This window comes from Carassius gibelio, chromosome A11, assembly GCF_023724105.1.
Source record: "Carassius gibelio isolate Cgi1373 ecotype wild population from Czech Republic chromosome A11, carGib1.2-hapl.c, whole genome shotgun sequence".
NCBI lineage: Eukaryota > Metazoa > Chordata > Actinopteri > Cypriniformes > Cyprinidae > Carassius > Carassius gibelio.
The window spans coordinates 10,417,272-10,435,270 of NC_068381.1; the positions used below are offsets into that span (position 1 = coordinate 10,417,272).

At 37.9% G+C, this 17,999-nt stretch overlaps 1 protein-coding gene across 7 annotated transcripts in view; it reads left to right on the plus strand.

Moving 5' to 3' along the window:
* LOC128022286 (kazrin) overlaps nt 1-17,999 on the plus strand; it is a 161,715-nt gene that overhangs the window by 116,409 nt on the left and 27,307 nt on the right. For 6 of the 7 annotated variants that reach the window (XR_008185895.1, XM_052609664.1, XM_052609663.1 and 3 more), the window contains one exon: nt 14,280-14,387. Coding sequence is in view for 6 of the 7 variants with exons in the window: in XM_052609664.1 (XP_052465624.1) it covers nt 14,280-14,387 (108 nt within the window). In the remaining variant the exon portion in view is untranslated. Of the gene's footprint in view, nt 1-14,279; nt 14,388-16,317; nt 16,680-17,999 lie in introns of those variants that run through there. The other variant, XM_052609666.1, reaches the window with a different exon arrangement.

The window sequence follows — 17,999 nt, forward strand, 5'->3', positions numbered from 1 at the left end:
AGTCTATTAGCATAGGAATTACTCTGGAGATCCAGGTCTAAATGCTGAAAGACCTCTGTGAGCGTGATTCATTCATTAGAAATCTTTCCAGGGTCTCGACTGCATTGATCGGCACTTTCATCGCTTTGCCTTGAACACACTCTCATCACCTCCTCGAGCTGCAGCGGTGACGCAGTTTCTCGATTCCGCTGCTGTATTCCCCCCACGTCTCCCATCTAGATATCGATCAGGGGCCAATATGTTACTTTCATTTCCCCCTACGCGTGTTGCAGCCAGAGGAAATGCCTAATGTCATCAAAGCACTCCATTAACTTGAAAAGAGGAGGAGGAGTTGGAGAGACCCCATTCTGACAGACAACTATCAACACAGGGCCCGAAGCCAACACTTCCGGTCGTACCACTGATGCCATCGGCACACTTTCTAATGAGACACCGGAGGAAAAGGGTGAGGTCTTTCTGTTTTTCATGCTAACTAACTAGATTCAGATTGAGTTTGAGTGTACTTGAAGGAATAGTTTACCCACAAATAAACATTTGTTGCAAATTTACTCACCCTTAGGCCATCCGGGATGTGAATGAGTTTGTTTCTTCATCTGAACAGATTTGAAGAAATGGATCCTCTGTGGTGTCTGATTAAAACATCACAATAATCCACCAGTAATATACACGACTCCAGTCCATCATCTAATGTCTAAGATGCGTGTTTGACCTTTTTCACTTCATACTGTGGTTTTCGTCTGAAATATCCTTAATCCATAAATCCAAAAAATATCAATAATCCATAAATGTCACCTCATTTTAATTAGGAGACAAATATTCACAGATGAAGCCATTTACATGCGAAAACCATCTAAAATATGTCTGTGGATTTTGATGTGAAAAGACAACTGAGGATGGACTTTATCACTCTGGGAAATATAATTATAAATTATGCACTCGTAATTTTGGCCAGAAGCAATGGTTTAAAGTTGGATCACTTGTGGATTATTGTGAAGTTTTAATCTTTTTTTTTTTGTTTTAATTTGTTCCGATAAAGAAACAATCTCATCTACATTTCCTTTAAAAGAGTGCAAATATGTGGACAAAGAGTGGTTTTGAACATTTTCTGCTTTTGCAATTGCCACACGGGAGGTCGAACAACAGGTTGGGCGCTCGAATGGTACAATGTCTTGCTAACAAAACAACGCTGACATTAGCGTTGGCATTTAATCAGGCACGCACACTCGTGTCTAGTGTCTGACCAGCCCTATTATGTGACAAAACAACAAGTTGAAGCAAAATGTATTTGTATATGTAAGTATATAGCACAATTGAACTGTTGTCTGCTGAAAGGCTTTGTTGTGAATAGAGGTATACAAGTATGCTGTCTTGTGATCACCTTTACCTGCCATACCATAGTAAAGGACAGATCACTTTTAATGTATAATTCAGAAAGCTAGCCTGTTCTCCTGTCATGGATCAGTAGTACTATGTAAACCTGAGCAGACAAGTCACTAACAGTTCTCAAACATGTGAATCTTTTCTCATATGTAGGGGCTCTGATCAATAATTCAAATGTAGTGAATCAAACATCTCTCCAGAGAGCTGCTCGCAGGTGTGCTTTCATTTTTCATACTATTTTGTATAGCCCTGCTTTTTGCTCTCTGGTCGATTTAAGCCTCCACTCTCTGGGGATCAATGTATGGAGAAGATAAGTTGCAGGCAGTTTAAAATCTAATTATTGGTCTTCATATGATGTCTTCATGACTGATGGTTTTTAATGAAGCATCAGTGATTTCTTTTGCAAGACATATTGCATTTGAAGCAAATTTGAGATCTTTTATTACAATTGTCTGTGCTGGCATATTCAGGTAGCATATTCCAAGTACTTGCAAATTATTGATCATGGTAACATTAAATGTGTGACTCACTTTTTAAGGTGAGACACTGCAGGCAAAAACACTGTTTTTCTGCCTGTTCAAAGTATTTTCTGAATTATGGAGTGACAAAAAGATAACCAGAATTCCCTCTGTAAAAACATTTGACTCTAATATGTCAAAATTTTTTTACAAAAAATTTGAAACTGACTTCATCTAGTGTTCAGATTTTTGTACTAGACATTTATGCAAATAAGCACATATTTCATTAAATAATGCTTCATTTGCATATTTAAACATAACATTTTTGAAAACTTGTAATACAAAAAAATGTTTGCAATAATCAATGTAATCAATCAACTGGATAAGTAAGGTGATAACTATTAGTTTTTTGTTTTTTTTGCCCTATTCACCTGCAGTGTCTCGCCTTAAACAAAGCAATGTTTTTCTATCTGTCTGACTGTCAGTTGATCGTACTATATATCTGTCATTTTCTCTGTCTGTAAAACTTTCAAAACGTCAAAAAGGGCTTTGTGGAGGCAGCATTCAAACTCGGTCTTGACGGGATCCAGAAAATAAATAGTGCAGCATCCCCTTGCCAATTGGAATATATATATATATATATATATATATATATATATATATATATATATATATATATATATATATATATACATACAAATGATCAAAATGTACATCCTTAATTGGCAGGTTGCTCAGGCTCACAGATCATTGAGTAAAGCCACTGACTACTTGGTCAGCTGGATGGGAAATCTGTGGCAGAGCTGGTGATAGGCCAGTATGTGTGACAAGGAAACAAATGTGAAGTACGGACCTGAGGGAGACGGGTCACATAAGCATCTGCCATTCTCCAAATATCCCTTCACTCCATGAGAATATTAAAAAGCACCTGGTTGAGAAAGGGATCTTTTCCTCCTTTTCAGTACCCATCAGTTATTTTTCTATATTTTATAGAGGTCTTAGCTATCCATAGTGCCTCTGTGTTGGCTGTATGTATGTTTTTGTAAAGCATCTTGTTGTGCCATTGTGTGTGTTGGATTTCTTTCAGACAGATTTTGTTGCTTTTATCTCTGGTGTACTGTAAATCCAACCTTATCTCATCGGCGTGCTCAGTAAAGCTCCTAAAGTTAAGGAGATGAGGGTTTGGTACAGCTGTGATTGGAAGTCTCTATCAGATGAACGTCCTTGGCCCTGCTTAAGCCTGGTATTAAGATTTGTCTCTGATGATCCAACCACAAGTGCTTAGGCAAGATGGATCTTCTCCCATGATCACTTGTGAGCAGATTTCATGGCTACATGAAGTAAAAAAAAAGAAAGGTAGCTAACCTTTTAATAAAACAAAAATAATAAACTTTTAAATAATAAAACTCTTGTTTTAAAACCCTGCACAGAGCTTGGTGTTTACAACAAAAATTTAAGACCCCCTTTAGGCCATTTATATTTAAATTTAAGCTGTTGGCTGGTTTTAGAAAGAAAAGAAAAACAACTTACCGGATGCATAATGCAGTCAGTGCATTCCCTGGGAACCAATCCCATGACCTTGGCATTGCTAGCACCATGCTTTACTGTTTGAGCTTCAGTACTGGAAGCAATAGTAAGTTAGACTTTCACCCTCATTCAGAAGTTTCAAGGGATTTCATGGCACTTTCAATAATGAATGTAGGATGGACATTATAGGTTCCATTGTTGGGTTAATGGGAAGTTGCACATTGTTTTGCAACCTCAATATTTAATTCAGCTTCAAACTTTATCCTGGGTGACTGAAACGTAATTAAGAATCTGAAAAACTCATGTGTATGTTCTCAGTCATAGCAGATTAAGGCACAACAGCTTTTATGTATCTGCATTTCTGCTTTCCTTGCTTTATTTTGTGTTTATATACGATGTACAAAACCTAATCATGGGACAGTGGACCGTAACACTGATAATTGCCAGATTTGCTGCTCTTGACATTCTGTGAAAGTGGATTCTGTTTGGCTTTGAGTTTAAATGACTAGAATATAAAAGCCTGTCTGCACAGGCATAGGGACTTACAAAGATGAATCTTGAGCTTACTGTGAGATAAATCTTTGAGCATCAGTCCAAAAGAAGATGAGCAGACAGTCTATTTAGGAATAATAATGAAATGCAAAGCAAGAAGCAACCAAATGGGAAGAGTAAGGCAATTCATCAGATGTTGACTATCTCACATTTCATTACCAAGATGCCAGTCATTCCCTCTCCGCTAATGCACATACTGACAGCTGTAAGCTTTGGAGACCCAAAGGGCAGAGTAGGCACTTTTCTTTTTTCTCAAAGAGAGGAGCTTGTGCTGAATAACATTAATAAATCACTCTCAGTCACCGCCAGCTGATACCTACTACATAAAACTTCATCGACAGATGCAGAAAAGCCTGTTTTGCTCAAATAAACACAGAGGACAGAGGTCACCAATTAGCAAACTAGCAGTCCAGATCCAGACCCATGATTGGTTCCAGTGGGATAAGAATCATTTATCATAAATTAATATTGTTAAAATTGAGCAAGTTGTTTCTTCACATGGACAAACAGCATCTGAGTGGAGTGTATGTTTAATGTCATGACCCTTTTAGAGTCATTTACTGTTTTTTGATCATTTGCCATGCAAAAAGTTATATTAAATTATTATTTTTTTAATTCTTGTCACTACATAATTGTAAGTCAGAATTCTATTTTTGATAAAGCTTGGAAATCTGTTAAAATTCATTTGAATAAGATTATGCCTGTAATAGACAAATAAGCCATCACTGAGACTATTTTGACTATTTATGATTAACTATTTAATTCTTTCAGAATGGTATAGATGCTAAGTTTGCTAACCAGAAAATTATAAATAAATTTGACCGAACCCCACTTATTCAGTTTATTTATTATACAGCTTATTGACTTATTAACAGTGTAACTTATTTTTGGACCTTGATTAAATGAACCTTTGCTGGAAATGAAGTTTACACTCCGGACGTCTTTGAGTTATTGAATGCCTTATAAAACAAACTCCTGGTCTTTGACATCTCTAGCAACAATGAAGTTAGATTTACATTAGATTTAAGAATTGTAACTGTTCTGAATGCCAAAGTGCACTTGAGAAATCAAACTCAGTTTTAAGAATTATGTCTCAAATCTTGCATCTAGCCCCATATTTGTTTTGACGCCTTGGTGATTTCCACAGCATGTTCATCTACCCTTCAGTGGCAGGTGAAATTGAAATGTCAAATCCCTGTGACCTTTCCTCGAGATCCCCTGTGTGCGTTTGTGACCCTTAAAGAGCAGCTTGAATCATTAGTATCCAGCTAAACCCTCTGTAACATTTAGATTGCCCTGCACACCCAGTCAATCCCTTCAGAGTAAGCAATCATTCAGATCCGTAGAAAAATCCCCTGCACTGTGTTTTGGACTGTACAGGCCTGAGAAGCACTTAACTAGATACATTTGTCATTAGAAACCTGCAACACATCATAGCTGTTGCTTTTTAAAAGTTTTCCTGTGAAAACATTACTTCAAAGAGTTTACCTCAGGCTTTATTCCCTTCCTTCAGTTGACTGTAGTTTATTTATGTGTTACTGATCTTTACACTTAACATCAGATTTTTCTTTCTTTCTCCTCAAAGCTGTGTTCTCAGGGTACTGTACTTAGACACTTTTCTGACTCTAATCAAATACCTCTAGTTTCGGATCCAAAAGTCTCATAAGAGTGCTTTGATTGTACTCTTCAGTATGTTTTGGGTAACAACATTACAAGTTTTCCTGTTCACATTGTGGGACGATCCAGCGGTTTTCAGACTGTTGTCCTGGGACCCCAACCCCATGATCTGCTGGGGTCTGCTAGACATCTGTAGAAAATATGAAAGTAAAAAGGGTGTTATTACAATGCATTTTTAGGACTGTCAAATTTAAATTGTTCATTTGTTTAATTTGTTGAATTAGTTTTTCCATGCCACACTCATTTGATTTTGTTTCTTTCAAAATAGATTTGTAATGATATGTATTCTAAAGTGTTCTACACAAATACACAATGCATTATTTTAGATTAATAATGTACATTTGATGTATAATATATACAGTAGCAGTTTGGGGTATTTCAAAATTTTGTGCCGTTTAAAATGTTTCTATAAGACATGATACATTTTTTTCAACATTATTTAATGAAAAGAAAGTTCAAGTCTTTTGTAAAATTATAAATGTTTTTACCCTCAATTTTGTTCAATGTCATGCGTTTTGCTGAATAAACATATTTATTTAAAAATGTCATACTGAAGACAAAAATTTGAACAGTTTTTAACAAACTTTGAGCATTTATTTATATTATGACTTTTTTCCATATTTTTTTTAAATATATTTCTGCTGTTATAACCATAAGCCATTCATGTAGTTTTGCCAACAAAATGTTGTCTTTTTACAATATCAGTCTTTTTCCTCAGACAGTACCAATGGCTTTTTATATTTTAGCAAAGGAGACAAGAAGTCCTTGGCATCAAAAGTTTAAAACTATTGGACTAAAGCACCAGAGAAAATCACATAATTGGTCTCATATTAGTTGAATAAACTAGATTTGACCTACACTGTGTGTGTGTGTGTGTGTGTGTGTGTGTGTGTGTGTGTGTTCTTGTCAGTCTTAGTTCATGGTGAATGGAGGAACTCAGTAGATCTGTGTGGAATGTTCTGGAGGTACAGATATAGAGTATATAGGTAATTTTCGAAACTCTCAAGGAATAACGTAGTCTTGTTGTTTTTGAGTAGTTCTCTGTCTCCCGCTGCTTATAAAAGACTCATGTTTCAGCGTTTCCAGCAGATATTACAGAAAGCAGTCTGGAATAGTTGAAATCTTTATTGCCGTAGCTGACATCATTTGAACAGATCCCATGTTCAAAGGGATTTTCCCTCGCATTATTCTGACAAACCTCATCACTCCTAATATTCTGCATCGAATTGTTTGTTTGATCTTTATTCCATTCATCAGGAATGAGAGGTATTCAGGAATGAGAGAGTGTATTTAAACTCTGTGTGTGCATGAGAAAAATCATGCGCTGAGTTCTCCACATAGAGTCCAGTCTGACGAATGCACTTGACTGATAGAGTAATAGACTACTATATCATTATTGGATATTGGCCATGAGGCAGTTGTTGCAAGAAATTCAATTTGCTTAAACTCATGAAGGCAACTATTTATCAGATATTATGATGATTCACCCGGGCCTGAGTATTTCAGAGCACCATTGACTTCTTTGGATATCTCCAAACTGCCTACAAAGCATTTTTCCCGCACCAGTCATGAATAGAACTGCAATGGCCTTCTGCAGTGAAATGGCTCTTTGAAAAACAATCCCCTGCAGCATTGTCTTTTGACAGCTTTTTTTGAATTGTCATTCAAATGGTTTGTGCACTTCATTCAGTGATGCATTATCACCTTTGATAGAGGTGATACTGTCATACTGTGGAGATTTTTTTCTTTTAATAACAAGTTAGAATAGATTTCTTGGGGGCATACATTTTGTTATTTACAAAGGCTACATTCATAACCAGCAGCTATACTGATATTTATTTAAGCTCCTCAAGAAAAATGCTACACTTAAACATGCCATCATACACCAAAAGCAAACTATAGAGATGAAATCCAGTGGAGAGTGCCTTTTTCAAGTTCAAGAGGTATACAAGTACAAGCAACTTTAATTTTTTTAATGATACGGATGTACTTTAAAAAGAAAATCAATCGGTTTTGAGCTGATGTACTGTATATTTTAGCAGTTACAATTGATGTGAAATATTTAAATGTTCATGCTATTTTTTCTGTTTTAACGTTTGCATTACATATATAAAATGCAGTAATCTGAGATATATATATATCTCAGATTACTGCATATGTATGTAAACTGCTCTGACATGCAGTAATCTTCTTCTGCTTATTACTTTTGGGTTTCTTCCACCCCCTGCTTCCTCTGTCTGCGCCTGTCATGCTGCTTAATTGCTGACCTTTGTATTCCATCTGCCCCTTGTGTGTATCGCATCATGGTGCTGTTTAATGATTTGAGAACAGACACTGGCCTTTCACGTTGATCCAAGACTGATTCCCTACCTGAATCCTAATCTCAGCTGTCGTTAAAGAAACCGTCTCATTAGTGTATCCATTTCTCAATGATGGTTCCTCACACTGTCATTACTAACTCTGGTGTACTGCATTGTTAACTGGTTAGTGCTCTTACTAGTGGACCTACTGTTCTTTTAAGTAAAACCTTGCTGGGGAAGTACAGTCTTTCCGATAAAGGTACTGGGGTGGGGGGATTATGGGGGGTGGAGGGGGGTTGTCTGCGAAAGTCTCTGCTCTGGGCAGTGGATTGTTGTGGAACTGATGCTATCCACACACAAGCAGTGGCAGTCAATCACACAGTCCTTGAAGCATCTTCTCAGGCTTAATGTGCAGTGAATGCAGTGCCTATCGATTTTCCTCTGTTGTCCGAGGGTATAAATACCGATTAATAAACAACATTTTTCCAGCCATTGGCAACATCCGGTCCGCTGGGACAAAACTCAGACTGAATTTCTGAGGCTTGAGAGAGATGATGGAGACGGGGCTTGAGCTTTTGATCACTTGCACCCATCAGGACACCGAAGATGGGCCCAAAAATTCTCATATCTCATATAAACGGTATTCCAGTCAGTCACAAACCAGACAGGAAGAAGACTGGTGCAGAATTAGAATGACTGTACAGAGGCTCAAAATGTTTTGTAGTCAGAATGCATGCATAAATATATAAATGAATTTAATAAGTAAAGTGTTTATACTATAATTTAAAAGGTACTAGTGTTATTCAGAAAGGGTGCATTAAATTCATAAAACATGAAAATAAAGATTTTTATGTTACAAAAGAGTTTTATTTCAAAGGCTCTTCTTTTGAACTTCATATTCATCATTGATAATGAAAAGAAATGCACCAAATCAGCATATGAAAATAATTTCTGAAGAATAATTTCTGAAGAATAAACATGAATAATTTCATGTGACTCTAAAGAATGGGATAATGGCTTCTGAAAAGAAAGCTTTGCATCACAGGAATGAAGTATATTTTAAAATACATTTAAAATAACATTTTAATTTTTACATGTTTTATTTCACAATATTACTTGATCAAATAAATATAGTCTTGATGAGCACTTGAAGAGACTTTCAGAAAATTTAAAAAACTTCCTAACCCCAAACGTCTGAACAATAGTGTGAATTGACTTTCTTAGTTTAAAAAGTGAAAGTGATGTGACATACAGCCAGGTATGGTGACCCATACTCAGAATTTGTGCTCTGCATTTAACCCATCCAAAGTGCACACACACAGAGCAATGAACACACACACACACAAACATACACACACACTGTGAACACATACCCGGCTGCGGCACCCGGGGTGAATTTGAGGGTTCAGTGCCTTGCTCAAGGGCACCTAAGTCATGGAATTGCCGGCCCAAGACTCAAACCCACAACCTTAGGGTTAGGAGTCATACTCTCTAAACACTAGACCATGACTTCCCAAGTTTTATATATATTTGTGCGCGTGTACATGCATACCACTGTAGCCCTGGTAGCTGCTGTGTTCAGTTCAATAATTGCATGGTCACACTATTTTACATAGCGTCTTGGGACATTTTGTTAAATTACATTTACCTTGTTTTTCTGATTGGGGACAAAAGTATATGACCTGTGCATTTTTGCAGTTTTCTGCTTGAAATTACATTTGCCCACCTTGTTTCTCCAAGGATTTGTTTATCACGCGCAGGTGAAGCTCAGTCACCCATTCGCACACTAGAATTAGATTTGTAAAATTAACTCTAAATTTACTCTTAGTAAAATGAAAATGTTTCTGTTCCCTAAGTCTAGCCTTAAGGATTTCACTGCTGCAGACCAAACATGAAGACCCTATAAAATGGTATCATGAAGGATATTCAAGCTTCTGAACCCACACGATATCATCCTGCGCTCCATCAATGCCAAAAAAACTAAACTCTCTCCAGTGGAGGGCCCAGTGTTCAGGCTGCCTTAAGCTTTTCTCCTTGCAGTTTTTCAGACCCTTCTCACTTTTACCACAACTCCTAATCACAGAGAAGATTGTTTCGATTCGTCAATGCCATCTGCGGCATAGCTGTACTAATGATACTCCGTAACTGCTGGGTAATGCATCTAAGTAAGAAAAGCTTTTTATTTTTTGTACTGTCAGCATTCCTCCACACCACACTGAATTTGGATGAGGTCCACTTGTTCGTGTTTGTGTCTAAGAGACAGGAGGTTAACGTTACCGTTTAATGAGAGATAATGCTTTTATTATTAAATATAGGTCAGAAGCAGAAGTCTAGATATAATTTCAACAGGAAACTAGATTTACATTATTGATTTGTGATATTGACAATATTGATATTTTTCTCTAGCCTTTGCGATCTATGCCTGAGCTCTAAATTGAAATGTGATGGATTTTCAGCGACGCACATAGATACAGAGTCAATTTCAGCCTCTTATTTTAAATTAACGTATGCAGACAGAAATGCAAAAACCAAAATGTTTTCATTTATTTAGTGTGAAAAACATTTATAAATCTGAAACCACACTGACACTAATGCACATTTAATTCACTTTCTCCAAATAAAATGTTCAGAAGTGCCGGTGACAGCGTATGGATATGCTCTGGTGAATACATAATATATTAAGGAGGATAAAAATTAAGAACAACTGGTAAACTTTTTTGCTTTCAATTAAAGTTTATGTGGGTTTTAAGCCATCAGCAAATGTACAGTATTTGCATATGCCTGCATGTTTTTCTATTTTACTATAAAATAAAGCAGAACATTTTTTTAATTATACTGCTGTTTTGGTTGTTTGTTTCAAAGATAAGAAGGCATAGATTAGAATATGTGCAAAAATATTTCCATATGAGCATCTGTTAATTTCTTACATATTAAAGCATTAAGACCAACCTAACTGTTTTATATTCATTATTTTATTATGACTTCTCTCATGGTCCTTTTACTCTGCTGTCTACTTAGCAATGATTATTAATGCATTGTTTTCTCGTTAAGTAGCTGCTTTAACAAAGGAGCAAAGACTGTCACATCCGTAATGAAATGCAAAGGAAGTTTAGCATCAGCAAACAGTTGATGATAATTGCAGCTTCAGTTTTATCCAAACAAACTATACAATTAATCCGTCTGCTTGCTCACAATTATCTTAAAGTTCATTTAAATGTCTAGCACACAACCAGAAACCGACTGTGACATCATCAGGCACAAGCCCCTCCCACTCCACAGAGGCAGTCAGGTCAGCATGTCACTGGTCATGATGTTTTGAGTGATATGTTATGTTGACAGGTATCGCATTAATAAGGAAGTGCTTGGACACCTACAGACAATGATTGACAGTATGCTGCTTCCAAATCTGACCAAGTTGACCCCGTTCCCACCTAGGAAAAAACGGACCTCTTTGTGGTGTGTATTTGTGGCTTCGGCTATTGCCAGAGAGACAGAGGTGAGCTGGGGCCAGGGGCCAGAATACTTGTCAGCAGAATTCATGGCAATGCTCCCAGCAGACTGTGCGTTTATCTCTTATTGTGCATTTGTTGCATATAGATTGATATTGAGGGAGGGAATATAGCTAAAAAAAGCATTTTAGCTATGGTAATCCATAACAAATCCTTATGGTGTCTGTTCATTATTTTCATAACCTTTCACCCTTTTAATATAAGGCTTATGTCTGATACGGAGGAGGACAGTGTACTACTGCACAGGATCATCTGACCACTCCACAGTCCAGAATCTATTATTTCACTTTAGCTGATATGTTTGTTGTGTTTGACTGCTTTTGTGGCATTAATGTGATAGGAAAGGGCAGAAAAATAGTTTTTAACCTAATGGTCCTGTATTCAAACAGAATTACATCTGTGGTAAGCAGTCTTTGATATTCAGAAATGTCTGGAATGTGCGAAAGTTTAATGATAATGACTCTCTAAATTGTCCAAAGGCAAAATGAGGATGGCACTTTGGTGGTATAAAAGGGACAAATGAACTCTATAAAGCCTCTTTCTAAATCCTTTTATTTGGTCTTAGCGAATTTCAGAAATGAACTGTCTCAGCAGGGTTGGGTGCAAAGTGCCTCCAAATAGATCCATTTAAAATCTCTCGAATGAATCGGTTCTGAGGGGTGTAGCAAGTTGAATCTGAGGAAACAGGAGAGACTTTAATCAGGGTGGATTATTAGAAGGGCATTATGTTAGGGCCAAGTCAGTCTCTCAGTCCATCGTTGCCCAATTTTGACTTTACTTTCTACTTAAACAGGAAGCTATTATGGTTATGATTGGTTCATTCCCTTTATTTAACAGCCTCTGTGCACCAAAAAAATTAAGCCTTGAATGATGAGCTGCACTTTACAGCTGCATCATATTATGTACAATAACTCATGCACAATTGCCATTATTTGATTTTGTAACTTCAGTAGATGAAGTTTTTCAACAAACTGCCAATGACATTAAAATGCATTAAATGGTTCATCTGAATTGTCATGCCATTAGTAACTCAGCAGAGCGCAGACTTGTGAAGGGCCCTCGTATGGGGAATTTTCCATCCATTATGAAGGCTTTCAGTCAATACCTTGTAACCAAAAGCATCTGTAGAACTGGGCAGACATAAAAAGCAGAAATGTGATTTCAGTCATTCATCACCATTGACCCACTCCTGAAAATGATACCATGACACAACGGGGATATTATTGACTCCGCCGGGCTGAAAATGTATTTCTTTATGGACCCCTCTTGGCTATGGGGTTCCCACACTTTTAGAACAATGAATCCATGACTTTTCTATATTTATATCCCATGGCTTTCCAGACCTCCAAATTAGCTTTAAAATTCCTGATACTTTGAAGTTTTCCATGATTGTGGCGACATTCCATCTCAAGGGTTATATATACTATTTTTGTTAAATTTCCAAACAAAATGTATTATTATTATTATTAATAATCCATTTATTCACAAATATCAGTATTTTAAAATTAATAGTAAAAACAACAACTGATGAAGTAGCTTGCGATCAATATTTTTCAACTTTATAAGATGTTATTAAAGTCGTCTTTTATTTTGTTCTATATCTTGCTTATGCTTGTCTAATTTTCTGTTCTTTTTCATTCCTATTCTGTTTTGTTGCTCTGCTTAATTTCTGTTTTGTTCTGTTCATTTTTGCAAATGTTTACATTAACATAATACTTTTTACCCTTTTATGTTAATGTAGACCAGGCTTAGAATGACAACAGGTGTGCTTATGCACTGGGTGTCCTTAGTCTGAAAAAGACATTTGAAGTCCTCTGCGGTAGCTAGTAAAGTCAACTGTGGCATGACAGAAAAAAAGAAGAATTTGCAATGTAACAGTGTCCAGTGTCCAAAAACAGAATAAGTTACATTAGGAGCTGTGTACGTGTGAGCAACAGGAGCAGATACAGAAGTAGAGTGGAAAAGGGCACTTGAAGAGACTTCAATTAGCAGCATCAGTTCAGATGTGCAGCCGGCCATGAAGCCTGAGCCACGGGAAGAAAACCAAGCAGTGCTGAGATGGTGTCTGTTAAAGGAAACAGCGAAGGATGAATGCTGTCTGACATAATGATGTGGAAAATGACAAGCACCATTTCATATCTCCTGTCAAAGCTTGTAGTAATTGACACACAATGCACACAATTCCTCACGGAAGTGACATGTCCATGTCCATGACACTCCATGTCGGCGTCTGGTGATGCAAGGGGCCTGATATGACAAAAGAGCCATTTATTTATGATGCTCATGATGCAGTCTGTTGACAGATCGGTACGCCGCCCCTGTTCCGCTTCCACAGGTATACCTGGAAATCCCTCATGGCTTCAGAGAACCTTACTATGGTACAGCACGGAGGAAGATGATTGATGGTGATTGTAAATCCCAGCACTCTCTAGTCCTCATCAAACGAACATTGTTAGCTTTCCTCTTCCCTTTCAGATCGGAGGGAAAATCATGATTCAGTGTGTTGTTCTTTGCAATGTACATAAAATTGCTACCTGTCACTTTCAATGCACACTGATTATGGCTACGGCGTGGGCTTGCGGACAGAGAGTGATTATTTGTCTTTAAAAGCCATTCAGTGGATGTGGCGCTTTTGCGTGGTGCGTGTCACCGTTTCAGAGTTAATTACAGATGAGTAGTAATAGCTGTGAGATGCTCGGTGAGTCACGAGCCAGAGATGCAGCGAAACACTCAGCACACCTTTTGTCATAGGAGGCCTGCACTTCACCATCCTCGGCCACTTACAAAGATGAAAATGTCAAATCTCTCTGTGGGCATGGATCTGATGAAGCTTAAAGAAGCATTATGATCAAATCTTTTGTGTGTCTGTCTTGCAGATCCTTCGGTCCACCACCGGCAGAAAGCATTGGTCTCTGATCTCACTTTCCAGACAGGCATGTCAAGGTTGATGGACTTCGGAACTCCAGATTCTTCACTTGACAAAGGTAAGGTATCCATATATGCATATGCACAATGTTTTAGTGCTTAGTAGTCATTTTCCACAGGCTGTGAGCATGCAGAGCTCGGGTAATTCATCACAACAATGAAAGGCAAATAAAACAAAACCATTGTCCTGTGAATTTTCAGCATTTTTCCCCCCGCTTATGTGTTTGTGAGGAACAAAGTGAATGCGACTAAAGAAATGCACTTATACAAATAGCGAGAGAGTCATCTTCCAAGAAAACAAAAAAGCTTTGTCTGATTCGTATAATGTCACCCGCTGCGGGGAGGCGTCATTATGAAGTGTATTGATCAAACTGGAAACTGAACAGAATTTCTACGTCTTATTCTAGACATCCCATTTTCCACACATAATGACGCCTGTTACTCTCTATTGCCTTTCCCTCCGGAGTGCTGTCCTCCTAAATCATAATCTTTATGTCTTTATCAAAGCCAACATCACAAAGAAGCCAAACTCCCTGATAGACCCTGATAGAGGGTCTTCATTTTAACCAGTACGGGGAATCATTTTCGACTTCAGTCCCTTTCCTTGTTCGTTTCACCATGTGCAAAAAGCATTATTGATGTTGTGCTTGCTGTCAGTACTTCATTATTCCCAGCCGAGCCTTAAATTGTTTTGAAAGATAACGCTCATTCTGCCACGCAACTGTATCTATGGAGCTGAGAGAAAAAAAAGAAAAAAAGAAGCAGGCAGTCGTATTAGAGATGCTTTAATGTACTAAATCCATTACTTTCAGCCTCCCATGCCAATAAAAGCTCACTTATGTGCAGCACCCCTCGGAAAACAACAACTCAACAAATAATCTCCAGCCGAGCTTTTTCTGATGGACATGTGTATATTTAATCAACCCACAAGAGCTCTTGGGCCCATCCTATCTGATATTAGGGCAGTCTCTCATTCATTACACAAACAGCATATGCTTCAAAGTATCACACTGAGTTGTTTGTGTACGAACTGGTCATTTTTATCCCAGCATGCACTCTGAACTCAGCACCAGCATCCTGGTCTTTAAGACAGAGTGATAAAAGGAGAGATGAGTGTGTGTTAAGACCCTGAAAGCCCTTGAGTCCTCCTGCCTGGCTGTGTTCGAGACTACCACTCGCTGCAGGTTGAAGCTGGTGCACTGTGACAGAGAGTGGGCCCCTATCTGCCAGAAGCTCCATTAGTTCCATGAGAAAGAGGACACTCAACCAGCCCTTTATCTGACAATACGTCCCACAGATCCCTGAACGGAGTCTGTTGCAAAGAACTATGGGATAAGGTGTGAGAAATAGGGTGGACAAAAAGTGGATATACTTTAAGTTCAAGAAAGAGCAAGTTTGTGGGGGTTGAGAAAGGTCACTGTGATAGCTGACATACCTTAAAGGGACAGCTCAGTCAAAAATGGGAATTCAGTCATCATGAGTCACTCTCCTTAATGTCAGTCCAGATTTGTTTAAGTTTCTTTCTTCAGTAAAAGGTAAACTTTATCAGAATGTGCTGAATGCTCTTTTCTACACAATAAAAGTGAATGGAACCAAAAATGAGAAAGAAATTTTTTTATTCTTTTTATATTTTCTTGTTGTTATTATATCAGTTTAATCTATTAATAGGTTTGTTGATTGACATTTTTGGCTCATTTTGAATAAATCTTGTGTAAAAAAAAAAAAATCTAATTTAGAAGAATGCCATGGATACTCTTTTCTATATAATGAAAGTGAATATAGAGAGACCAAAGTTCTGAATTTTCCTTTTTAGGGTACTGTTGCTTTAACGTTAAAAGAACAGTCTGTCTGTGTCTTGTTTCCACCATCAGATGGAGCTGTGGGGCCTCTGAAGAGACACACACCTGCCCTTTCACCTGATCAGAAAAGCTCGCTGTCTCCTCCCCCTGTCCTATGAATGTGCCTTTTCCTTTTTGAACTTTCTGCACTTTTGAGGCTGGGAGGAGTTTGTGTGTGTGTGTGTGTGTGTGTGTGTGTGACAGAGAGTGAGAACAGGTAGCTAGGGTGTAGAGGGGGTGGGGAACATTAGAAAATGCCCAAGAGAAACTCCCAGAACAGGTATACGGCTCAAACAGGAAGGCGGCTCAAACTTGTTTCTACTCACTCGGGAACACCTCCCTAGTAACCTGTCAGGGAGGAGTGTGTGGGCAGCAGTAGGAGTGAACGCTGTACCTGTGTGTGCGTTAGTTGAATTTTCTTGCTATGAGAAGAAGCTCCAGCGCTGACAGTGGAGCCTGCTGAAGCTGGCACTGTGGGGGGCATGAGATCTGAAAAAGAGGAGGGCAGGCCAGGTGAGTGCTTGTCTGTGTACATGAATTCAAGACGGAAACGACAGCCATGACGCACCACTGAGTTATATAACCAGCTGACCAGTCATGTAAATCTCTACGTGTTTACTAGATACAGAGGCTCTTCACTCGTACCGGCAGGTGTTGGGACATATGTAGTGACCCATATCAGTGTTTCCCAAACAGGATATTCTTTGTTAAAACTATTGTACAAAATAGAAACCGTGACTTAATAATATTATGGCTGTCAGAAGGTAAAAAATTTTCAGTTCCTTTCTAAAGAAGTCAAGTAGGCCGTAATATAAATTGAAAAGAGCACATTTCAGGTTTTGTGTGTTATGGACTTAGTAGTGGAGCAAATGAGTCAAAAAAGATTGAACACTGACCTATATCCCATATGAAAGATTAAACCTTTAGTACTTTGATGGATGACCAACTTTTTTTTATACTATTTGATAAGCCAAGCACATACAAGGCATGTATGTACTTGCCTTTAATTTCATGTAATCTGGAGTAATGCTATGATACTATACGTATGATTACCATGTGTGACGTGTAGCTCTTACCCAATACTCCGCTGTAATTACATTAGTGACACATTGTTAGTCACAGTGTTGTTTGTGAGATCATATGAGATGGTCATACCTAGGCATCGTGCTGTCTGTTTACGTGAGGGATATTTGCGCATCCCTTAATCTGACCAATGATCTGTCACAACTATCTGCTTTTTATGTATGAAAATGATAGATGATGGAAACTGGGTTGTAAAAGCGGTTGTATAAACGGAAAAATGAAAAGAAAACATATTTAAATTTCTTTTTTTTTTCAGTGTTGTGTTTACCTTTTACTGTAAAAGTGGAAATATTTGATGGGCATTTCCCAAGCTTGTTAATCTCTTGTTTCAGTCTGTTGTGACATTTTAAAATCTTTACAATCCTCTCTCATTGGTTTACTCACGAAGCCATAAAAGCTGATCCTGAATCAGCCTGTTAGTTTGTCTGTAGCAGGCTAGTAATAATCCCTGTGTCTTCTCCACACCCGCTGAATCAACACTGGGAGTCTGATCTTTACACTCCTTATACAAAGTCTAACAACAGACCGAGCAGGAACTTATGGATCATATTTAGACACTTTGATAGTTGGCATTGGCAAAACAGCAGGAATGTGAAACATGCATACAGTAAATTACCTAACTTTGCACTGTCTCAGCGCACATACTGCGAATTCACTCTCGTGAAGCTAATTATGTAGGTGATTGATGTGTGAGGTGTCTTATGAAGTCAGTTTTCATCTGAAGCTGCTCGGCTGTGTACTTTTGAATGC